The following is a 26409-nucleotide window of genomic DNA, read 5'->3' on the forward strand; positions in this document are numbered from 1 at the left end:
TATCTCAAAGAACTGATAAGGTCTGTTACTGCAGTTAACTCTTTGAAGAATTATTACCTGGGCTTTTCAGTGTGTGGATGCCATTAAGTCAGAGAAGCTAAATAAAGATGATTTTTTCAGGACAAGGAGTCTGTTTCTTGTTTCTGCTAAGGCTGGGCCAGAAAAAATCTTTTGACAAATGCCACTTTCAGATCTACGGAAACAGGAGGGTTTATGTACTTTGTAGAGAGTGCTGCAGAGTAATGAACTGATCAGCATTAGAAAAATCTGGCCTTAACCAAGTTTGCTCCATTTAATAATTATGCATAGTCAGCTGCTGGGACCATTGTAGCTGAAGTCGTCTTGTTGTCTTTTTTGGCATTATAATAATATTTGGCATTTTGGGGGATTTGAAGTGAGCTTTGAATATTAGTGAATAAGGAAACAAATCAGATATTCCTGGAACCCTGAATTCAAAGAACATAGAATAACAAAGTTGGAAGAGACCTTGGAAATCTTCCAGTCCAATCCCCTACTTGAACAGAAGACCCTATACCATTTCCGATAAATGATCGTCTAGTTTCTTTTTCCAAGCCTCTAGTGATAGAGCAGCCACAACTTCTGAAGGCAACTTATTCCATTTGTTGATTGCTCTCTCCATTAGGAAAATTCTCCATAGTTCTAGGTTCCTTCTCTCCTTAGTTAGCTTCCATCCATTGTTTCTTATCTTGCCCTCAAATAGGAGACCCTCAAATATTGTAACACAGGAATCATATATCTCCTACTCCTTCTTTTCATTAGACTAGACATACAATTCCTGAGAGCCACTAGAGAAGACTCATCACAGTCTTCCTTAGTAGGACACTTATAGAAGGAAGGGTTGGCAAAACAATACAGGTTAGTGGCAGACATTGTAGCCTCCACCTATTTAAATCTCATTTCTATCAGTGAAACACAACAAAAGGTAGTCCCAAAGACTCTGCAAAGGTGATCCAGTGCTCACCCAGAGAAACCGGTTGTCAGTGTTCCAGAAAGCACCACTCTGATTAAAACTCCAAGGCGACCATTTCTCAAAGTTCCATTTATTAGACTAAGTATACTGGCACATCTGGGAAAACCCAAATGTGAGAGTTCTGGATTTTCCCTCAGTAAATCAAAACCCCAAATCCAGCCCCTGTACCCATCAGTCTGTCACATGGCCCAGTCATCCCCCATTCCAACTTGAGCCATTCCTGCAACCACTCCTCCTCCAGATGCATAAACAACATGACCTTGACCAAAGGGAAGAATGTTATTGTATCTAATTACAATCATACTCCTAAATCCCCCCTTCTACTTTTCCAAGTGCAAGAAGTTGGCGGTGTGGAAGCTTCTGGTGCTAATATGGCTTCCAAAGCTGACACCAGAATGATTTCATCATGTGGCATATAGAATTATGGCTTGCCTTTCAATCAGGTGCTATAACAACTCTATGTACTCAACAGAAAAATGATTAAGGAACATATTATTCTATACAATATTCTATATTATGCATATGAGTTAAGATGACCAATAAGAACAATTTAATGATTCACATGAAATCTATATAATTAGTGGAAGACTTTGTTTATGCCAAAATTGCAACCAAATTAACTAAACCTTGCAGTTTCTAAACAATAAAAAATTGAGCGTGAATTCTAATTCCATTTTAGAACTGATGTTTATTGTTCAGTTCAGGTCTCATCACAATGATAAAACACTTGGGAAGAAAGATACACAGCAATAATCCAGCACTGGAGGAGATCATGGAAAAGACCTCCACAGCCAACGTATATTTTCCCCTTGTGCTTAGATAGGTTGGAATAAAACACAACCAAACACTGCAGAAGAACAACATGCTGAAGGTGATGAATTTGGCTTCATTGAAACTGTCAGGTAACTTCCTAGCTAGAAAAGCAGCAGAGAAACTAACCAGAGCAAGAAAACCCATAAAGCCCAAAACACAGTAGAACATGGTGACTGATCCTTCACTGCATTTCATGATCACTTCTTCAGACATTGATTGCATATCAAAATCTAGGTATGGTGGGGATGTTATCAGCCACACAGCACAAAAACCTGTTTGAACAAGAGAACAAGATAGAAGAATGAAACTAACCATTCTTCCCCCCACCCATTTCCTCAGTCTGGAACTAGGCTTGGTAGCCATGAATGCTAGAACCACAACAAAGGTTTTGGCCAGCACACAAGAAACTGCCACAGAAAAGACGAGCCCAAAAGCTGGTTGTCGAAGGAGACACACAACCTTATTGGGTCTTCCAATAAATAGAAAGACACAAAGGAAAGAGAGGAGAAGAGAAACTAGAAGTGTATAAGTGAGATTCCGGTTGTTGGCTTTGACAATGGGAGTGTCCTTGTGTTTCATGAAGATTGTGATGACCAAAGATGTCATTAAAAAAAAGCAAAGAGAAAGAACAGTCAGACTGATGCCCAAGGGCTCTTCATAGGACAAAAATGTGATTTGCTTTGGAATACAGGTATTTTTGTCAGGATTTGGATAATGGTCTTCTGGACACCGAAAGCACTCATCCATGTCTGAAAAAGAGCACAATAGAATGGATATAGTGGATTGTAGTCCATGTTGCACTCTCATGGCTTAGTCTCATTATGTTTAGAAATTCTCTACCTTTCTCCTTTGATATTTCCCCCTCTGGACATGGAAGGCAATTATAGCAGCAAAATGATTCCCCTTCTTTCTTGGCCTTGCTGTATCCTGGTTCACAAGGATCATTGCACCTAGAAAAAGGTGTTCCCTATCCATGAAGGAAGAAGAATCTTTTAAGGTACAGAAGGGAAAGGAAGTGCTTGAAGAGATAATTTTACTCTTAAAAATTAAGGAGGGAATGATAAACTAAGAATCTTCCTGTATATACCAGATAGGAAACATGATCAAATGAGCTTATTTTAACTCACTGTAGAGCTATTAACAGATCATTGAAAGTATTATTTCCTTCCATCGCTTTTGCAACCTCAGAATGTCGAGTGCTTCTTTTGTGTCGTTTTTTTCTCTGCCCATTATGCACTTTCTTAAAATATCGTTACCTAGGCAGCAACTCTTCACTTCAGCTCAACCTACCCCAAAGTCTTCCATGATCATTCTCTCAAACCACTCTATTAAAAATCATGAAGCTGTCATGGAGTCACCTTTTCCACAACACTCCTCTAAAAGGGAGGTTTGATACTTGACAAAAATTGTCCAATGTGGTGGGTTCTAGCAATAATGTTTTTAGTGGGAGGCATATCAGGGCTTCATTAAGAGGTAAAGGGATGCTTCATTCAAAGGTGAATTAATTATTCCTAGAACTCATTCATACAACATTTCCAAGCCACTTTAACAGGTAAGGTGTCAGGGTTCCAAGTAATACCCCCAAGGAAAGAAGTCTCTGAGGCTAGAAGTTCCTCAAAATTCCATTTTATTAGAGATGTCATATTGGCACATCTGGGAAAACCCGAATCTGAAAGCTTCCAGATTTCCAAACCCAAAGAAAAGTCCAGGTCCCTGCCCAGCACCCACATGTCCATCACATGGCCCAATCAATGCAGCATTCCAACTGGAGATGCCTCCCAATCTCACCCCTCCAGGTTCACAGCAAAATGTCCTTGATTCTCAGAGAAAGGAATCTTATTATGACTATCACTGCTCCATACAATTTTCCCCCTCCCAGTTTCCCAGAGCACTAAATTTGGCAGGCCTGAAGAGCCAATGCAACGATGGCTTCCAGTTCTGCAACCCAACAAGAAGACACACACTTCAGAGGATAATTAGAATTGCAGAAAAAATAGTTACTATCAACCTGCCTTCCACTGAAGACCTGTAAACTGCAAGAGTCAAAAAGAGGGCTGTGAAAATATTTATTGACCCCTCGCATCCTGGACGTAAATTGTTTTAACTTCTACCCTCAAGACAAAGCTATAGAGCACTGCACACCAGAATAACTAGACACAAGGACAGTTTTTCTCTGAACATCATCATCATCATCACTCTGCTAAACAAATGATTCCCTCAACAATGTCAAACTATTCACTAAGTCTGCATTAGTATTATATTAATCATCCCCCCACCACCTTTGTTAATAGGCCACTAAGGCCTGAGACAGTCCATTCTACACCACAGAGTTAGGATTAGCCCTCTACCCATCTAGCAACAGAACTCACCCCATGGCACCTGGGGAGATTACATCATCCAGTAAGGCTCAACTAAGCCTGGGAGACAGACAGCCTACAAAGTTAGCTAAAACCCCCACCCCCTGGGAGTCTGATCACCAATCAGAGTGCATTTCTTACATAGGAACAGGGAGCTCTAGGGTGGGGCCCAACAGAGGGCATAAAACCAAGGCACTCTCAGCATCTCACCCCTTTTCTGTTCAGGAACTCAAGTCATGTGATCCTATTCAGGAACTCAAGTCATGTGATCCTGTTCAAGAACCTAAGCCATGTGATCCTGTTTATCAATAAACCTTCTTTCCAAGTAACTTCCATGAATCCAGTGTCTTTTTCCCCACTTGGAACTGAACCCAGAAGGATATTTCTTCCAGCAACATCAACCCCATATTTTACCAGAACTGCCTATTTTTTTTTATTTGAATTTATAGCCTGCCCTTCTCCGAAGACTCAGGGCGGCTTATATTGTGTTAAGCAATAGTCTTCATCCATTTGTATATTATATACAAAGTCAACTTTTATTGCCCCCAACAATCTGGGTCCTCATTTTACCTACCTTATAAAGGATGGAAGGCTGAGTCAACCTTGGGCCTGGTGGGACTTGAACCTGCAGTAATTGCAAGCAGCTGTGTTAATAACAGACAGTGTGCTGAGCCACCAGAGGCCCTATTCATTGTCTACTAGCATATTTTTCCATTTTTGTCCTCACCATTATACCTTGATTTGCCCCCCCACAATATCACACCATCCTTCATCCAGTCCCCACCCCCAAGAATGGAAACCTCTTACTGTCTTCTCCAGTCATCCCTGGGATGAGAAGCACTTAAGGCACTTTAAATAATAAATTTAAATAATAAATAAATAGTTTACAGGCCAACCTAAAAGCCAGGACTACTTAAGGTCTGGTGACTGGGTACAGAGGCTGAGACGAAGGAATGCTAAATTGATTTTAAAAAAAGAAAAAGAAAAAACAGTCCTGCACACTCTAAGAGTGTGACATACTGCTGTATCCTTCAAATGTCTCAAGACTTAAAATGGATACCTAAAATTAAAAAAACATCATCAAAAAAGCACAACAAAGAATGTTCTTTCTGCGCCAAATCAGAAAGCTCAAACTGCCCAAAGAGCCGCTGATACAGTTCTACAGAGGAATATTTGAGTCTTTCATCTGCACCTCCTGTCTGGTGCAGATGACAGAAACCTGTATGGTTTGGCTCTGCAACCAAACAACCAAACAAGACAAACACAGACCAGAGGATAATTAGAACTGCTGAAAAAATAACTGCAGAAAAAACAATGAACCTGTCCTTCATTGAGGAACTGTATACTGCACAAGTCAAAAAGCGGGCTGTGAAAATATCTACAGACCTCTCTCATCCTGGGCATAAATTGTTTCAACTTCTACCCTCAAAATGACACTATAGGGCACTGCACAGCAGAACAACTAGACACAAGGACAGTTTTTTCCCGAATGCCATCACTCTGCTTAACAACTAATTCCTACAACACTGTCAAATAAAGACTGTATTACTATTATTCTTCTTTTCCTTACTAGTATCTATTTCTTCCCACTTATTACAATAACCATGTGCTTGTATCTTTCAATTGATATTGTTTTACTTGTTTCCTAGTACCATTTGGTAGCTTATTAGTTACCTTGACTATCATAAATGTTGTAGCTTTTTATTCTTGATAAATGTACTTTATTCTCCTATTGAACACTGAGAGCATATACACCAAAGACAAATTCCTTGTGTGTCCAATCACACTTGGTCCATAAAGAATTCCAATCATTCCTGAAAGAAGAAGCTGGGCACCCAAGACACTTTAGCTTCACTAGTTATTAGTGCTGTGGATAAGACTGGAGCTTTTACATCAAAACTATGGTTCCTATTGTCCATTATTGGTTTTGAGTATACAGTGAGACAAAGCAAAGGGTGCAGTATTTTATGCCAAATATGGGAAATATCAACATTCCTATATATATCCCCACCACTTCAGTAGGTTAGCACAGGAACAAAACTATGGGTTGACATTATAGACTGAAGTCAATAATGATAATATTTTATCTACATAGATGTAGGCAGACAAATCTAGATTCATATATCTAACCTCATTAAAGCCTATTGACCATGTAATAAAATCCATGGAGATGTTGAAGAATTTGTCTGGAGGTGCTGTAGGATCTATTGCTCCAACTTTGACCCTAAGAAAGGACTGGTTGGGGAATGTGATCCAGTTGATAATATCAAATCCACCAATGATTTTTCCATTTTCATCAAAGGAAATCTTTTCACTAACGCTGTTGTTGAATCTGGCATTTCTCAGAAAGCAATGAAGCTAAAGAAAGAGGGAGGGAGGGAGGGAGGGAGGGAGGGAGGGAGGAAGGAAGGAAGGAAGGAAGGAAGAAAGGAAGGAAGGAAGGAAGGAAGGAAGGAAGGAAGGAAGGAAGGAAAATATTGCTTTGTTTTATTCTAGTTTTTAGACCAACAGCAAACAAATATCATAGCAATTACTCCAAGTATACAAATAAAATACCATATTTCTAATATTCTAATATAACATTTCATAGTTATTAATATAGAAATGCATAATATAAAATGTAAAATCTATACAGTGAAAAATCTATACAGCAATAGCACTTAGACATATACCGCTTCACAGTGCTTTAAAGCCCTCTCTAAGCTGTTTAAAGACTCAGCATTTTGCTCCTAAAAATCTGGGTCCTCATTTACTGACCTCGGAACGATGGAAGGCTGAGTCAACCTTGAGCCAGAGAGAATCAAACTGTAGCAGTCAGCAGAATTAGACTGCAATACTGCATTTTAACCATTGGATGACTATAGACCAATGTAAAATGTAAAAGTAATAATAGCATTTCAAAAGGGCAAAAATATGGGCATTACAAAAGACCAACCTTTTAAGGGGAGATATTCTATCTGTAATATCCATAAAAAGGGCCTCTGGTGGCTCAGACTGCTAAGACAGTCTGTTATTAACACAGCTGCTTGCAATTATTGCAGGTTCAAGTCTCACCAAGCCCAAGGTTGACTCAGCCTTCCATCCTTTATAAGGTAGGTAAAATGAGGACCCAGATTGTTGGGGGCAATAAGTTAACTTTGTATATAATATACAAATGGATGAAGACTATTGCTTGACATAGTGTAAGCCGCCCTGAGTCTTCGGAGAAGGGCGGGATATAAATGCAAATAAAAAAAAAATCATGGATGGGTCCATTCATAACAATCATTGCTAACAAGTCACAATTCAAGTTTCAGGGTGCAAAATGATCACCTTTGTAGTGAATGATCTCTTCTTTGAAATAAACAGGCTTGGAAAAAGGAAATTATAACAACCTGTGTCTTTCTTAAGTAAGAATCTCACTATTATCAGTCATTTTTTCATCCATTCAAAGTTTGCTTGAGAATGATTTAATCTAAAAGTTGAAAAGTGGGCATGAAAGTATTTTGAACTATCAAAATTCATTGTTGATTTTTAAAAAAAAAAATCTGACGCTGAATCTTTTGGAAACTTATACCAAAAGATTCAATTTATATTCAAGTTGAATTTTTAAGAGTGTATTGAACAGTTTGCATCAAACTCAACATAAATATTCCAAGCAAAGCATCTAGAATAAGAGACTGCTAAACTGTGTTTCAGCACATAATTTAAAAGTAATGCATTTTGTAATTTTAATATGAGCATATAAATATTTTAGCTGGTGTAGACATTACTATATTTCACTTTTAGACAAAATGTCAATACCCTTACAGAATATGGCTTGTTAGATTTTATGGCAGATGTTGTAACTACAGATAGGGTGAGATTTTGGTATTTCTCTGCTTAAAATCTTACCTGCCACCAGAACTTGTGATTTGAAAACTGTTGCCTTCCTTCTTTTGCTATTATTCTTCCCCTGGATTTGGATAAATACAATGATTGCAAAGCATGTGCCACAGCATAGACTGCATTGTAAATATTGTAGCTTTGGCCTCTCATGTGTGTTTCAAACACAGATGTAGGAAGGGTCACAAGCTTCTCCAGTCCAGTACATTTTTTCTCAGATTTCTCCATTTTTGAGTTTGAAAAGACACAATTGAATGCCTATTCCCAAAAATCTTTTTGAAAATGATCTTGCCGATTTTTGGTTGGGTTTAGATTTTGAAGAAATTCGTGGAAGTCTTGGACTTCTTTTGTGTGAACTGCAAAGGATAAAGCCCCATGTAGGAAATGGATGTCCCAAGATTTATGAAATGAACTGGAAGTGTAATCTGTTTAAGCGGTTGTAACCCAGATTTTTGTCTTCTTTGGTATATCCACTACTTCTGATAATTGGAGATAAGCTCTCAAATGTGATATAGATTCAATTTCGCCATAGAAGACTATGACATTGGCTGTACTGTTCATGAGAACTTGGTATATGTGGATTCCTTCGCCTATTAGATCATTAAAATCAATGTAAAAATCTACCCTAGGGAACTCTTGTATGAAATCAAAGCAGATGCCATGCTGGGAAAATGTGGGGAGCACCTCCTGCACAAATTTATCTCCCTTGTCATCCTTCACAACAAGAACTCCGATCCAGATCCATCTAAAATACAGCAATAACTGTAGGAGTCCCCGATTTTGGTGGGATTCATCTGGAAACATTTGTTGGAAGAAAACTGCTTGAGTCTCTTTATCCATAAGGGGAGCAGAGCCATAGGTCAACTATAGGAAGATAAATATTTGCAATTGCAAAGTTGTATGGGAGCTTCTGAGAAGGTATTCAAATGTAGGGTGTTCTTGAATTTGCAAATGAAACTTTGTCTAAATAATTTTGTTCATTTCTTGACTACCTTGGCTTCAATCTTAGTACAATCATGTTTGATGTCAGCCATGTTAGAGTTTCTTTTCTGAGTATTTATCGAAGAGTTATATATACTCTTGTATGCATAAAAAGCCTGAGTTTTTTGTCATAAAAGCAAATCAATCCAGGCTTGTTCAGAAAGTGCTGTAGAACTTCAACACATCTTACCTGAGGAACTTTGTAGATGCACAGAATGGTTGCCATGTAGAGACAGATGTCTGATCCCCCCATGACTGCAGCTGAAATGATTGGGGCCCCACAGATGTAGTTAGGAATGAATCTGCCCTGGTTGAAGAGAAGCACCATTGAGGCAAGGTATGTCCAACTTGGACTGGAATTGCTATTATAAAGATGGAAGCCCAGTGTGACATTGGGTAGGATCTGGGTATTTTCACTGATCTCTTTAAAGAGCAAAGGTTAGGGAAAGTATAAACTGGTAATTCTGAAAGGATACTCTGCAACAAATATTACATAATATATTAAGATGGGTATGATTTAGAATATGCAATCTTTCAGTAGAATAATCCTGACTGCTCTTTAGAAGGCCAGATCCTGAAGATGAAACACAAATACTTAGAGTTTCATCTAAGCCACCTAATGAGAAGGAAGGACTCACTAAAGAAGAACCTAGTGCTGGGAACAATTGAGTGCAAAAGAAGAATGGGATGACAGAGAATGAGGTGGCTGGATGGAGTCACTGAAGCAGGCAGTGTGAGCTTAAATGGACTCCAGAGGATGGTAGAGGACAGGAAGGCCTGGAGGAACATTGTCCATGGGGTTGCAATGGGTCGGACATGACTTCGCAACTAACAACAAAAATTTATCCTTCTATTAGGATCCTGGAAAATTCTTAGCACAATTATAGCACCTTATCCCACCAGACTTGAAATCCTAGGCTTAGAAAACTTGGAACTCTGTCGCCTTCGACAAGACCTAAGTTTAACTCACAGAATCATCTATTGTAATGTCCTTCCTGTCAAAGACTACTTCAGCTTTAATTGCAATAATACAAGGGCAACCAATAGATTTAAACTTAATGTAAACCGCTTTAATCTAGATTGCAGAAAATATGACTTCTGCAACAGAATCATCAGTGCTTGGAATACTTTACCTGACTCTGTGATCTCTTCCCATAATCCTAAAAGCTTTAACCAAAAACTTTCTACTATTGATCTCACCCCATTCCTAAGAGGACCATAAGGGGCGTGCATAAGCACACAAACGTGCCTACCGTTCCTGTCCTATTGTTTTTATTTTCTTCTTCCTATATATGTTTATATGTGTATATACTATATAATCTTTTTGTATGATGTTGTGACAAAATAAATAAATAAAATAAACATATATACTTTTCCAGAAATTGTGATTTTTTTAAAAAAATAATAATAATAATACAAGCAAACACTTGCTTGAAGTTGGAAGAGTTATTTTGTAATACATGAGATATGCCTAGTAGCAAACCATAGATTCCTAGAAATTCATTTTATTCAGAAGAATCTAACTCTATTTTGTTACAAATAAAATCAACTGAGATTAATCACTGCTCTTATATATCATACATATTTTAGTGGTAGTTACATTTTCATAATTTTATCTGTTTCCACAGTCTATACTTAGAAATAATTAAATATGATTAAAGAACCTTTGGACTTTTTATTGAGTGATTAGCCAAACAATCTCAGGGTGATTCTGGGCAGCTTTCAAATAAAAAGTTTTTATCCACTTCACGTGGAAATTGAATTGGAGGTTGACCATAGATTGATACATCCATTATTAAGAGGGATGTTTTAGTCACTTTTTCAATTACAACTTTCAGGGAAATATTTTGAGCATCATTGTGTCTGAACAGCAAGTTACAGAGCTTGATTATAAATGAAAGATGTACTTACATAACTCCATCTTGAAGCGCCTGAGAAGAGTGTTGACTAAAATCAATGGCATCAGAAAAGGTTGAGAATACAGAAATAATGCCAGCAATGTTAACATCTCCAAGCTGCTTATATGTGTGCCGAATAGGAAGAGGCTCATCCAAGTTACACTTGCAGACCACTTGAGACATTATTGTTAACAGTAGCTTCATGAATACTAACATCTTCCATGAGTGTCTTCTTTCTGTATATAAATGCCCCTGTTGGCAACAGCATTCTTGAAGTAGATCAGGCTGAGCTGCCTTCATGAGATGCTTTTCAGACAAAAATAGGGATTGCAACATTTAAGTTACCAACTTAAATCACGGAGCTTTGTGGCATCCAGCCATGGTTTGGAATATCATGGAGAACATTAATAGCATTCTTCAGGGTCAGTTCTTCCATTTTTCTTGAAATCCCATGAGTTTTGGAACAGGCATGGATTAATTATAGTTGAGATAATAACCTAGTCAGAATTCTGAGCTCTTGAACTTGAAAATGTATGTTACAAATCAAAAGAAAATATGCCCAGTTTCCTTGAGACAATAAGCAGTGATCTATCTCAAGAACATTGGATTATAATTGGAAAAATCTCCCAAAGAGATACACACACAAAATTAAAAAAAACATGAGAGAATACTGGAAGCTTCGCAGCGAGACAGACAGGGAAAAGTGAGCTCTGCGAATTCTCGGGCCGATGAACTGCCATTTGAGGGGTCTTTTGACCGGAACTGTCCCGTAGGGATGGTGAAGAAGAAGGGGCACCTCAGACAACCAAGAGGAACCGGCAAGTTCCTTGGAGGTCGGAGGAAATCTCTTTGACTCAATGGCAGGGGAGATGGCTATGGCAGCCATTACTAAGCTGGGGCAACCAGACCAAGTTATTGAGCAGGAGCGATGAATTGAATGAAATATCGAAGCCATGTGAGTGAATACCAACTCACAAAAAAGCATTCTAAACTCGACATTTGCAAAAAAAAAATTTGGTGGTGGAATAGTGGCTAAATTAAGAAGGACTGTAAACATAGCAAAACAAAAGAAACGGAAGCAGTACCCAAAGACCTGAGAGAAATTTGACTTTTAAAGTTGAAGTAGAGACCCCTCAAACAAAAAAGAAAAAAAACAGAACCCCTAATTAAAGCCGGAAACTTGGACAATTTGGAAACTTTTAAAACTGGTTATAGATTACAAAAAGGAAAAAAACGGAGGATCTAAAACTGCAACGTGGTGGAATATCTCTGATTTTCTTTTTCCTCCATGAATTGGAACTAAGTAAATTTGGATATGGATTTTAAACGGGACTAATTTGAAAAAATAAAAAGTTAAAGCAAAACAACGTGCGGCTCTAAATAAAGGAAACAAAATGGATACCTTCTCTAATTGTGGATTAGAACTGTGGATTTTAAAGTGACACCCACAGGCAGAAGAAAAAATTACATGGACTAACAGTTATTGTGGAAAATTTTTCTATGGCAGTGATAAGGCTGGTAAGAACTGAAAGGGAGGATTTTGTCAATAAACTGTTTGACTTTAATAAGAATAAGAACTCCAACTCTAAAAAAAATGGCACAGAGAATAATTGAAATGATGAAAAAGATGCATATGACTTTTAAGCAAGAAATAAAAGAAATAATCAGAAGACTGTATGGAAAACAGGATTCAGAAGAAACGAGAGCTGCTCCAGAATTGACAGCAAACAAAGAATCCATGAAGCAAGAAAGGGCATTGGAAGAGGAAGAAAAAATACTGATAATAAACTATTAAGTAATCATGTAATTTTAAAACAGTTTAAGGGGAGAGGCGAAAGAATCTTTGAAAGGGGGGAAATAAAAAGGGAAATAGCACAAAGAAGCTGATGAAAGTAAATGAAAAAATACTGAAAATAAGGGGGGAAATGATAAGGTGGGAAGGAAGGAAGAAGGGAAGAAAGAAGGGAAGGGAAAAATACAAAGTCAAAGGACTACATAGGGATCAATAGAGAGAAACAAAAAATGGGGAAAGGGAAAAAAGGAGAATGGATAGAAATATAGGACACGCAAAGAAAGCAAGAAATTTTAAGAAAAAACAGGGGGAATTGAAATAAATTAAGGTTTCACAGGGAGGGAGGGTCTCCTCAGGGTGCCATCAGCCAAACAATGTCGGCTGGCAACCCCCAGGGGGAGAGCCTTCTCTGTGGGAGCACCTGCCCTTTGAAATGAGCTTCCTCTGGGGTTACGATTACTCCCGGACCTCCGGACCTTCCGACGTGAACTCAAGACCTTTCTGTTTTACCGGGCAGGGCTGGCCTAATGCATTATGGTTTTTAATTGGGTTTTTTTATTATTTTTCTATTAATAGTTTTAAATGGGGTTAGCCAAATTGAATTAGATTTTTAAAAGGTTTTTAATTTTATTTATAAAATTGTTTTTTATGTTGGCTGTAAACTGCCCTGAGTCCTTTGGGAGAAGGGCGGTATAAAAATCAAATCAATCAATAAATAAATAAATAAAGGTTGAAATATTAATGAGATGGGAATATATAAATACTAGACTCTTTGAAATGATGGAAATGCCTGCTTGTTTTTTTATTTTTTTTATAAGATCATGAATAACAATTTTAAAATGTTCATTGAAATGTAAAGAGATGATTAATGCTGATGCTTATGGAAATTGAAAAGAAAGAAATTAGTAAATGGAAATATAGGATTTTAACATAAATCGGAAAAGAAAAATGAGGGGGAAAGGGATAGATTTGGCTAAAGATTAAAATTGGAGATGGAGGGTTAGATTAGAATTTTTAAGAGAAATGCAAATAGGGAAATAAAAAAAGGGGGGGAGGAAAATATATTGATAAACGCATATAAAAGGTGTTGGAAAAAACTGAATTGCATGTAATCATGTACCTGGCTGATATTTTGTTCAGAAAAGATACATTGTATGTTGTTGTCTGTGTGTAAAAAATAAAAAAAAATTCTCAAAAAAAGGATTAAAAAACCGAGTTTTTTTAATGTAGTTAACTATACATAAAGTATAATTAAAATTCCTTTACAGACTTTGCTTCTTATGGACATAGCTGTGTAATTTTCTTTGCAACAATTTTAACTGGCCTTTCATTGGTATTGTAGGACTGCTCAATCTAGGCTACACTTCTGGAATTTTGGATTGTCTTTTATCTAAATACTGACCAAATCCAAATGTGCTGAGCTTTGCAAGACTCCAAATCTCAACCAGCAAATGCTGTGTCTTACACATTGGAAAAAAAGAATCTGAACACTAAATACAAGCTCGATGGACATTACTTGTAGATGACCCCCAACCCGTTAAAGTCCTTGGAGTTTTCATATCAAATGATCTAAATGTCAAAGCCTACTGCAACTACATCGCAAAAAAGGCTTTAAGAGTTGTAAACTTAATCTTGCATAGCTTCTTCCCAGAAACACTACACTACTAACCAGAGCATATAAACCATTTGCTAGACCAATTCTTGAATAAAGCTCACCTGTCTGGAACCCATTCCTCATTTCGGACATTAATACAATTGAGCGTGTCCAGAAATATTTTACAAGAAGAGTTCTCCACTCCTCTGATTACAACAAAATACCTTATGCCACCAGACTTGAAATCCTGGGTTTAGAAAATTTAGAACTCCGTCGCCTTTGATATGACCTGAGTTTAACTCATAGAATCATCTGTTATAATTTCCTTCCTGTTGAAAACTACTTCACCTTCAATCGCAACAATACACAAGCATGCAATAGATTTAAGCTTAATGTGAACCGCTCCAAACTTGATTGCAGAAAATATGATTTCAGTAACAGAATTGTTAATGCCTGGAATGCACTACCAGACTCTGTGGTCTCTTCCCAAAATCCCCAAAGCTTTAACCAAAAACTATCTACTATTGACTTCACCCCATTCCTAAGAGGTTTGTAAGGGGCGTGCATAAGAGCACCAACGTGCCTACCGTTCCTGTCCTAATGTTCCCTTTGATTGTATCCAATTTCTTTAGTTATTACATACTTATGCTTATAAATATATGCTTATATATCGTATAGCTATTTCATGCTTATGCTTATATATACTGTTGTGACAAATAAAATAAATAAATAAATAATGTACCCTTGTTTATTTTGGTATTTTTAAATGTCATTTAAAAATGTTATAAGACAAATGCAAAGGCAAGTTCACCTCCTAGTTGGCATGAATTAAAATGTGATTTTTTTTCTCCATACCTGAAACTAGAGAAGGAGAAATTGTTACACAAGTGTGCTTTCAGGTTCAGCTTATTCACTCACACACTCACAGGCCTGGAAAATTGTCACACTCAAATTTCTTTCAATTGAGCACTAACAGTTCTTTAAAACACATGGAGACTTAGTGAATTTGAAATAACAGCAAACCTTTACTGATTACAAAGTGTATCTATTTTTTCTTATACACACACAAACTTTCTCATCTACATTTACCCAACTGGGATCCCAGACACACTAGCCAGAGGGGTTGAAGCCACAAAGTCTGGGATCCAAAAATGGGCAGGCTTAAGGACCCCTTTTATCCCCAAAAGTCCTTGCTTTTTTTTGGTGGGGAGGGCCCCCCCATGTGCTCAGGCCCACATTTGTCCATGAAAAACAGGTATGGGGTGTGTGTGAAGAAATCTTCGTCCCCTCACAGTCACCCCCCCAGTGTGAGCAACATTAGCTGGCCATGCCCAATGCCCCACCCACCACTGATGACATTCTTATCTGGGGCTTATTTTGGGGGGATAGGGCTTCTATTGCAAGCAGCATGAAAAACCAGGCTAGGGCTTATTTTCGGGGTAAGTTATTTTTTGGAGAAACACAGTCAGACAAATAGATGAGAGAGAATTATAATATATTTATTTATTTTATTTATTTATTTATAATTACATTTCTATACCGCACCATCTCCCGAAGGACTCAGGGAGGTGTACAGCCAATATTAAAATACACATACCACTATAATATAAATATAATAAATAAACACTATTTAAAAACAATTTAAAAGCAAATATTTAGTGGCCGAATCACTAAAACGGTCAAAGACCGATTAAAACCCATTAAAATTTCGCTAAAATACGTTCTTAGGCTAGTCCCGCTCGGTGAAATAATAAAGTCTTCAGTTCATGTTTGAAGGCCCGGAGGTCGGGGAGTTAGCATAATCCCGGAGGTAGCTCATTCCATAGGGCTGGTGCCGCCACAGAGAAGGCCCTCCCCCTGGGGGCTGCCAACCTACATTGTTTGGTCGATGGCACCCTGAGGAGGCCCGCTCTGTGGGAGCGCAGAGGTAGTTGGGAGGCAATCGTGGCAGAAGGCAGTCTCGCAAATACCCCGGTCCTAAGCCATGGAGCGCTTTAAAGGTGGTAACCAGCACCTTGAATTGCACCCAGAAGGCTACTGGCAGCCAGTGCAGGCCACGCAGGATGGGTGTTATATGGGAGCAATGCGGTGCCCCCTCTATCACCCGCGCAGCCGCATTCTGGACTAGCTGGAGCCTCCTGGTGCTCTTCAAGGGGACCCCCAGGTAGAAAACATTGCAAGAGTCCAGGCAGGAAGTGACGAGGGCATGAGTGACCGTGCGTAAGGAGTCCCGATCAAGGAAGGGGCGCAACTGGCGAATCAGGTGAACCTGATAAAATGCTCCCCTGGCGACGGCCGTCAAGTGTTCTAGTAATAATATAGTCTAATATAGACTAGCCAAACACTCCAATTCCTTGTTTTTTTAAAAAAATAGTTTTTATTGAAAATTTTCCAACTTTAAAAACCAAAAAGAAATTGTAGAAGTAAATGATAGAAGGGATGGATCAAACAAGCAAATGGGGACCATATATGAGAAGGCTTCCCATTTCTTCAGTTCAGCCTAAAAACTGAATTTTGTGAAAGAACTGATTATAAAGTTCTTATAAGCTTGACATACAGGTAGTTGATTTTTAAAACCTTTTTTTCATGAGCTGGTGTTTATCGTTCAGCTCTGGTCTCATCACAATGATAAAACACTTGGGAAGAAAGATGCACAGCAATAATCCAGCACTGGAGGAGATCATGGAGAAGATCTCCACAGCCAACATGTATTTTCCCCTTGTGCTCAGATAGGTTGGAATAAAGCACAGCCAAACGCTGCAGAAGACCAACATGCTGAAGGTGATGAATTTGGCTTCGTTGAAACTATCGGGTAACTTCCTAGCTAAAAAAGCAGCAGAGAAGCTGATCACAGCCAGGAAACCCATAAAGCCCAACACACAGTAGAACATGGTGACTGATCCTTCATTGCACTCCATGATGACTTCTTCAGACATTGAGTGCACATCAAAATCTGGATATGGTGGAAAAATTGCCAACCATATGATGCAGATTGTGGTTTGAACAAGGCAACAAAAGAGAACAATGAAACTGTCCATTCCTTTCCCCACCCATTTTCTCATTCTAGATCCAGGCTTGGTGGCCATGAAAGCTAGGACCACAACAAAGGTTTTGGCCAAGACACAAGAAACTGCCATGGAGAAGATGATTCCAAAAGCTGGTTGTCGAAGGAGACACACAATTTTATCAGGTTTCCCAATAAATAATAAAACACAAAGGAAAGAGAGGAGGAGAGAAACTAGGAGAGAGTAGGTGAGATTCCGGTTGTTGGCTTTGACGATGGGAGTGTATTTGTGTTTAATGAAGATCCCAAGCACCAGAGCTGTGATAAAAGAAAAAGAAAGAGCACAAATAGCTAAACTGATCCCCAAGGGTTCTTCATAGGATAAAAAAGTTATGTGTTTTGGAATGCATGCATCTTTGTCATGGTTTGAATAATGATCTTCTGGACAATGAGAACAGTCTTCCATATCTGAAAAAAAAAACACATTCTGTGCATTGATTTTCATTCATCAAGTCTTACTGTTGTATAACTCTGAGAGAGAAGCTAGTTATCAACAGTTAATGGTTAATTACTTAACCATTTTAATATGAAATCATATTCACTGAGGATTACTGAAGATTAGAGAAAATGTGAGGGCTAGAAACCTTGGCCTATACGCAAAGCCTTTACCTCAGGGGTGAAATGCTACTGGTTTGCCTAAAAAGGTAATAAAAAAATGCTTTAAAAGGTAAAAAAAGAAAAGTTCCGGTGATCATGCGGCACAGCTGATCGTCTAAACTTTTTTTAACTTTTTTTTTTTTTAGCATTTTTTACTACCTGTTCGGGCAATAGGTAGTAAAAAATGCTTTAAAAAGTAAAAAAAAAGTTTCCAACTATCAGCTGTGCCGTGCGATCCTCTGAACTTTTTTTTTACTTTTTAAAGCACTTTTTTACTACCTATTGTGTAAAAAAAAAAGTAAAAAAAGGTTTCTGACAATCAGCTGTGCCGTGCGATCCTCTGAACTTTTTTTTTTACTTTTAAAAGCATTTTTTACTACCTATTGGGTAAAAAAAAAGTTTAAAAATGGTTCTGACAATCAGCTGTGCCGTGCGATCCTCTGAACCTTTTTTTTAAACTTTTATAAGCATTTTTTACTACCTATTGGGGGAGTCCGTTTTTGCTCCCAGGAGGCTTCTCTGAGGTATGCTAGGCCAAAAATGGGGAGGTGGGAAGGTGCTGCGAAAGAAAGAAAGAAAGAAAGAAGGAAGGAAGGAAGGAAGGAAGGAAGGAAGGAAGGAAGGAAAGGAAGGAAGGAAGGAAGGAAGGAAGGAAGGAAGGAAGGAAGGAAGGAAGGAAGGAAGGAAGGAAGGAAGGAAGGAAGGAAAGAGGAAGGGAAGGGAGGGAGAAAGAAAGAAAGAAAGAAAGAAAGAAAGAAAGAAAGAAAGAAAGAAAGAAAGAAAGAAAGAAAGAAAGAAGGAAGGAAGGAAGGAAGGATGGAGGGAGGGAGGGAGGGAGGGAGGGAGGGAGGGAGGGAGGCATGGAGGGAAAAAGGAGAGGAAGGAAGGACCACAAACCTGGCACTAGACACAGCTTCAGATGATACCTTGAAAGAGCACAGCAATCCAGGGCTGGAGGTCATCTAGTCCAACCCCCTGCTCCAGCAGGACACTGTTTAAAGTGAGTTTCTGTCTTTTGACACACCTCTCCAGTCACATAGTCATGCCCACCAAGCCAGTAGGAAAAAAAATAGATTTCACTACTGCTTTACATGTCATGCATTTCATTCTACCTTGGATATCACATACTATGTATTATCTGTATATCGTTCTTGGTTACAGATATGTATGTAATGTATTTTCACAATCCTTTTCACTGTGAATAACTTTAAATGCAAGGGAATTTCCACACATAGGGGAAGCTATGCTTTAATTTTTGTACACTACCCAGAGTCACTTGGTAGTCATATAAATAATGTAAATAAATAAATAATCCAAATAAATAACTCTGTTAATAAGGTAGCTTATTCCATTACTTCTCAAAAACGTTTACCTTCTTTCTTTGAAATTTTCCCATCTGGACATGGATGGCAATCGTAGCAGCAAAACGGTTTTGATTCCTTCTTCATCTTGCTATGCCCTCTTTGGCAAGGATCATTACACAAAGAAATGGGATGTGCCTATCCAAAAATTGAGAACATTGTTAAGATTTTTTAAAAGCCTTTGACTAATTTCCATCTTGTTGGAGAATTTAAAGCATAGGCATGGAGTGATAACTACTATTGAACTATTATAACAACTTTATTGGAAAAGAATACTTGATCTGCAACGATGTCATGGACTATCCACCCTTCTTCAAATGTGTACCCCAATGTCTCTTTAACTGGTTCTAAAGTGAAAGTGTTCTTCATCCTTTGATTCCTATATCAGATGAATGCAAATGATTTTTGTAGCTAAGGTCTTCTACTAGGGAGAACCATTTTAGCATCTATCTAACAAAATGAAATTCAATGTAGAGAAAAGTAAAGTCCTATACTTAGGTAAGAAAAATCAAAAGTACACATATAAAAAAGTTGAAACCAGACTGAGAGAGGGATCTTGGAGTCTTAGTGGCCAACCAACTAAATATAAGCCAGCAGTGTGCAGTGGCAGCCAAAAAAGCCAATACAATCCTAAATTGCATTTACAGAAGGATACAATCAAGATCAAGTGAGGTACTAATACCACTCTATAAAGCCTTAGTAAGACCACACCTAGGTACTGCATTCAGTTTTGGTCACCACATTATAAAAAATTTGTTGAGACTCTAGAAAAAGTGCAGAGGAGAGCAACCAGAATGATTAGGGGACTGGAGACAAAAATATAATTAAGAACAGTTACAGGAACTGGGCATGGCTAGTCTAGTGAAAAGAAGGACCAGGGGAGACATGATAGCCATCTTCCAATACTTGAGGGGCTGCCACAGAGAGGCAAGGTGCTGGTTACCACCTTTAAAGCGCTCCATGGCATTGGACCGGGATATCTTCGGGACCGCCTTCTGTTACCACATGCCTCCCACCGACCAGTACACTCCCATAGAGAGGGTCAGTGTAGGCTGGCGACCCCCAGAGGGAGAGCCTTCTCTGTGGGGGCACCTACCCTCTGGAATGAGCTTCCCCCAGGACTTCGACAGCTTCCTGACCTCTGGACCTTTCGCCGTGAGCTTAAGACATATCTATTCTTCTGAGCAGGACTGGCTTAAATAGGGTTTTTTAAACATGGATTTTATTGGGGTTTATTTTTCATTTTGTATTGTATTTTAAATTTAGGCTATATTGAATAAGTTTTTTAAATAGTGTTTTTATTGCAAACGTATTGTATTATTTTTATCTGCCTGTTCACCGCCCTGAGTCCTTCGGGAGAAGGGCGGTATAAAAATTAAATTATTATTATTATTATTATTATTATTATTATTATTATTATTATTATTATTATTATTATTATTATTATTATTATTATTATTATTATTATTATTATTATTATTAAGGGGTCAAGCTATTTTCCAAGGCAACCAGACAAGCAATAATGGATGGAAACTGATCAAGGAGAGATTCAACCTGGAAATAAGGAGGAACTTTCTGACAGTGAGAACAATCAACCAATGGAACAGAAGTTGCCTTCAGAAGTTGTGGAACTTCATCACTTAAGACTTTCAAGAAAAGATTGGACTGCCATTAGCACAGGGGCCCCCCAAGGCTGTGTGCTCTCACCACTTCTCTTCTCTCTGTATACCAATGACTGCATCTCCAATGATCCATTTGTTAAACTACTGAAGTTCGCAGATGACACAACAGTGATTGGTCTCATTCGAGACAATGACAAATCCGCATATAGACAAGTGGTTGAACAACTAGCCTTGTGGTGCGACCAAAACAATCTGGAACTGAACACACTCAAAACCATAGAAATGGTGGTAGACTTTAGGAGAAACCTTTCCATACTTCCACCTCTCACAATACTAGACACTATCAACAGTGGAAACCTTCAAATTTCTAGGTTCTATCATATCGGAAAATCTAAAATGGACAGCTAGCATCAAAAACATCATCAAAAAAGGACAACAAAGAATGTTCTTTCTGCGCCAACTCAGAAAGCTCAAACTGCCCAAGGAGCTGCTGATCCAGTTCTACAGAGGAATTATAACTTTTCTGGTTTGGTTCTGCAACCCATCAAGAAAGACACAGACTTCAGAAGATAATTAGAACTGCAGAAAAAACAGTTGCTACCAACCTGCCTTCCATTGAGGACCTGTATACTGCAAAAATCAAGAAGAGGGCCATGAAAATATTTACAGATCCCTCACATCCTGGACATAAACTGTTTCAACTCCTACAATGCTATAGAGCACTGCACACCAGAACAACTAGATACAAGAACAGTTTTTTCCCCAAAGACCATCACTCTGCTAAACAAATAATTCCCTTAACACTGTCAAACTATTTACTAAACCTGCACTATTAATCTTCTAATCGTTCCCATCACCAATCTCTTTCCACTTATGACTGCATGACTGTAACTTTGTTGCTGGTAATCCTTATGATTTATATTGATATTGATTGTTCCTGATTGCTTATTTGTACCCTATGCTTATCATTAAGTGTTGTATCATTAAGTGTTAATTTGTACCCTATGACCATCATTTGTGTTGTAAATCTTGTACCTTGATGAAGGTATCTTTTATTTTGTGTACACTGAGAACATATGCACCAAGACAAATTCCTTGCGTGTCCAATCACACTTGGTCAATAAATTCTATTATAATTCTATTCTAATTCTAAATTCTAAGTCTTCTAATTCTAATCTTCTCATGGTTCCCATCACCCATCTCCTTCCACTTATGATTGTAACTTTGTTGCTTGTATCCTTACAATTTATACAGATACTGTTTCCTGATTGCTTATTTGTAGCCTATGACTATCATTAAGTATTGTAAGTGTTGTACCTTGATAAAGGTATCTGTTTTTTTATGTACACCGAGAGCATATGCACCAAGAAAATTCCTTGTGTGTCCAATCACACTTGGCCAATAAAGAATTCTATTCTATTCTATTCTATTCTATTCTATTCTATTCTATTCTATTCTATTCTATTCTATTCTATTCTATTCTAAAATGGTGTGGGGTCTCCTGCTTAAGTGGGGGGTTGGGCTAGATGACCTACAAGGTTCCTCCAACTCTGTTAATCTGTTAAAAATCTGCTTTTCTGTCAAATTACTAAGCAATGCTACCTGGTGCGCCATGTCTCCTGTACATGTTTCAATGTGCAATGTACAAAAAGGCAGTACTTTAATCATGATTTCATGACAATTATTTTGCACATTTTGACACATCATTCCTAGGAAATCAGCCTTCAAAAAGGAGTAGCTTTAATATTTGCTTTTCCCAGGGAAGGAGCTAAAAAAAATACATTTGAATCCAGAATGTTTTTAATGCTGTTTAAATGAAAGAAAATGCAACTAGTCAGACTTCACCTGGTTAAAAATTTTTGGCCACATGATAGAATCTTCAGAAATGTTGAAGAATTTGTCTGGGGAAGCCATGGGATCTATCCTTCCAACCTGGATCCTAAAAAATGATCGGTTTGGGAATGTGATCCAGTTGTTAATATCAAATCCACCAATGAGTTCCCCATTTTTGTCAAATGAAATCTTTTCTCCAGCACTGTTGTTGAATGAAACTGTTCTTAGGAAAGGATGAAGCTAAATTGAAAAGAAGAAGGGAAGGAAGATAAAATATTTAAGAACCATTTATCGTTCTATTTCTGGTCAGAGTCCATTTTGTTCGGCCTTAGCCTGAGTTTCTTTCATTTAAACAAAGGGACAGATGAAAACATACACATATATTGGATTGCATTGTTCTGTAATGGAAGGCTTTGAAAGATGTTAGTTGTTAAAAATGATTTTCCTCCCTTAATGAGTTTCAGCCTGGTATTTCAGTATATGTTTTCAGCAGGAAGTGTTCATGGACTTGTTTTGTTATTTTTCTGAGAAATGGTGAGGAATATAGAGAGTATGGAATAGGAAAAATATGGAATATGGAGAGCCAGTTTGGTCTAGTATTTAAAGCACTAAGCCTTAAATACAATACTTAAATACTGAAAACAAGAGATTGTGAATTCAAGTCTCATCTTAGCCATAAAAACCAACTGGGAGACCTTGAGCCAATTCATTTTCTCTCAGGCCAACTCACATCACAGGGTTATTGTTCTGGAGGGGAAAGGAGGAGAAACATGTGTTGGATATGTTCACTGCCTTGAGTTATTTGTAAAATAATAAAGGCAAAAAATAAATAAACAAATGATCTAAGCCCCAGAGCTCACTTTAACAGCATTGCCAAAAAGGCATTAAGAGTTGTTAACCTAATTTTGCAAAGCTTCTTCTCCAGTAACATTGTATTGCTAACTAGGGCATACAAAACCTTTGCCAGACCAATTCTTGAATACAGCTCATCCTCATGGAACCCACTCTGTATATCGGACATCAACCACAATCGAGGGGGTTCAGGGGTATTTCATGAGAAGAGTAATCCACTCCTCCACTCACAATAGAAATCCTTATGCCTCCAAGCTAGAAATTTTGGGCTTGGACAATCTGGAACTGTGTCACCTGCAGTCTGATCTAAGCATAGTACACAAAATTGTCTGCTACAACATCTTGCCTGTCAACAACTTCTTCAGCTTCAACCACAATAATACGTGGGCAAGCAATCAATATAAACTCAAGGTAAACCACTTCAAACTTGATTGCAGAAAATATGACTTCAGCAACAGAGCGATCAATGCCTGGAATGCTCTACCCAATTCTTTCGTTATAGCTTCAAACCCTCACAGCTTCAAACTCTAACTGTCTATCATGGACCTCACCCTATTCTTAAGAGGTCCATAAAGGGGGTGTGCATAAGCGCAGCAGTGTGCCTACCATCCCTGTCTTACTGTCCCCATTTATCTGTATTTACTTCCTTTGTTCATGTTTATGTTCATACCTATACTTGTTATCTTATACATGTTTGCCAAAAATAAAAATAAATAAATAAATAAATAAAATTGGGTATGAGGATATGAAAGACTGTAAGACACCATCTCCAACAAGACCACGGACAGCTCTGACAGTGTAGCTGATTCAAAGGGAGATTTGAAAAAATTACAAGAAAATACTTTATGCCACAAGACTTGAAATCCTGGGTTTAGAAAACTGAGAACTCCACTGCCTTTGACGTGACCTGAGTTTAATTCATAGAATCATCCATTACAATGTCCTTCCTGTTAAAGACTACTTCAGCTTCAATTGCAACAACACAAGAGCACACAACAGATTTAAGCTTAATGTTAACCGCTCCAATCTTGATTGCAGAAAATATGACTTCAGTAACAGAGTTGTTAATGCTTGGAACACACTACCTGACTCTGTGGTCTCTTCCCAAAATCCCCAAAGCTTTAACCAAAAATTATCTACCATTGACCTCATCCCATTCCTAAGAGGTCTGTAAGGGGTGTGCATAAGAGCACAAGAGTGCCTACCATTCCTGTCCTAATGTTTCCTTTCATTATATCCAATTAATATAGTTATTACATACTTATGCTTATATATATGCTTATATATCGTATAGTTATTTCATGCTTATGCTTATATATACTGCTGTGACAAATTAATTAATTAATTAATTAATTAATTAATTAATTAATTAATTAATTAATTTCCAAGGGTTTTACGTAACAATGTGTTTCTATTATTATGGGTTCATTGTCTTTTTCAGTGTCTGTGTCATAGCAACAAGATATTCCTTGTTTGGAGGGGACTGGATATGTTATAAATGCAAAGGATGCGTTCCATTGTTGGTCTTGAACTTAGACCAAACCAATGGTCTAATTGACATGAGGAGATTGTGGTGGTAATACACAATTGCTTCCTATGTCCTCTGTGGTCCTAAGATGGTGTAGAAATGGACTTGGTGGTAGACATGGACTTTATATGTCCCAATTTCCTTTGGAGTGAGCCTTCTATATGGCCCATCTGAACTTGAAGCCCCCCTGCATATTTCTCTTCTGCACATTACCTGCCACAATTGTTGGTTCTGAAGCTTTGGTCCTCTTCTGCCCGCAAGGTGGTTGTGCTTGAGTTTTGATGAATGCATTGCCTCCAAAGCATAAGCTACAGCATAGACTGCATTGTATATATTATAACTGTGGCCGGTTGTGCTAAATTCAAACACAGCTGTTGGAAGGGTTGCCATTTTCTCCTTCCTGGTGCAGATTGTGCCATATTTTTTATCTAGGTCAGAGCGGTGAAACAAGCACTGGAACGCATGCTCCCAGAAATTCCTTAGAAACCCATCGTGTCCTGCCGTGGTTGGATTTCTGAGTAGAAGGAATTCCTGGAAGCCTGGCACCTTCTTTGAGTGAACTGCAAAGGATAAAGCATTTTGAAGGAAACTGACATCCCAATCCCTTTGAACAGATACGGATGTGAAATCCATTTCAGCATTCATGATCCAGACCTTTGTATTGACCGATATATCCTCCACTTCTGCATACTGCACTGACATTTTTAAAAAAGTCATGGATTGCATTGTGCCGTATAAAACAATCACCTTGGCTGTGCTGTTTGCAATGGTAGAGTAGGTTCTGTATGTTTCATCCATCACGTTTGTAAAATCACTGTAAAAAGCTACATTGGGGAACTCTCCTATGAAATCAAAGCAGATGCCCTGTTGAGAAAACGCGGGGAGCACCTCCTGTACAAATTTCTCCCCTTGGTCATCGTTCACAGCAAGAACTCCGACCCAGATCCATCTAAAGTATAACAATAGCTGGAGGAGGCCCTTATGTTGATGGGATTCATTTGGAAACATTTGCTGGAAGAAAATTGCTTGAGTCTCTTTATCCATGACTGGAGCAGAGCCATAGGTCAGCTAAGAAAAATGATATGGAAGAATGCGTAAGACTAATTTCCTGAATGCCATCACTCTGCTAAAAAAATAATTCCCTCAACACTGTCAAACTATTCACTAAGGCTGCATTACTATTACTATTAGTCTTCTCAGTGTTCCTATCACCCATCTCATCCCACTTATGACTGCATGACTGTAACTTTGTTGCTTGTATC

The 26409-nt window shown here is 38.1% G+C and overlaps 2 protein-coding genes across 2 annotated transcripts; both read right to left on the reverse strand.

Annotated features, from left to right (window-relative positions):
- Positions 1-1666: 1666 nt before the first annotated feature.
- On the reverse strand, positions 1667-11087 carry LOC131198006 (vomeronasal type-2 receptor 26-like). Its single transcript, XM_058182515.1, has 4 exons — positions 10918-11087; positions 9197-9368; positions 2645-2771; positions 1667-2553 (listed from the first exon to the last, which is right to left on the reverse strand). The coding sequence occupies exons 1-4, from the start codon at positions 11085-11087 to the stop codon at positions 1667-1669; spliced, it is 1356 nt and encodes a 451-aa protein (XP_058038498.1).
- Positions 11088-16860: 5773 nt separating this feature from the next.
- On the reverse strand, positions 16861-26155 carry LOC131197674 (vomeronasal type-2 receptor 26-like). The gene is made up of 4 exons (XM_058182025.1): positions 25361-26155; positions 22780-23007; positions 19324-19450; positions 16861-17762 (listed from the first exon to the last, which is right to left on the reverse strand). Exons 1-4 carry the CDS (start codon positions 26153-26155, stop codon positions 16861-16863), a joined length of 2052 nt encoding a protein of 683 aa, XP_058038008.1.
- Between the last annotated feature and the right edge of the window lie 254 nt (positions 26156-26409).

Source organism: Ahaetulla prasina, chromosome 4 (assembly GCF_028640845.1).
Source record: "Ahaetulla prasina isolate Xishuangbanna chromosome 4, ASM2864084v1, whole genome shotgun sequence".
In the NCBI taxonomy this organism is placed as follows: domain Eukaryota; kingdom Metazoa; phylum Chordata; class Lepidosauria; order Squamata; family Colubridae; genus Ahaetulla; species Ahaetulla prasina.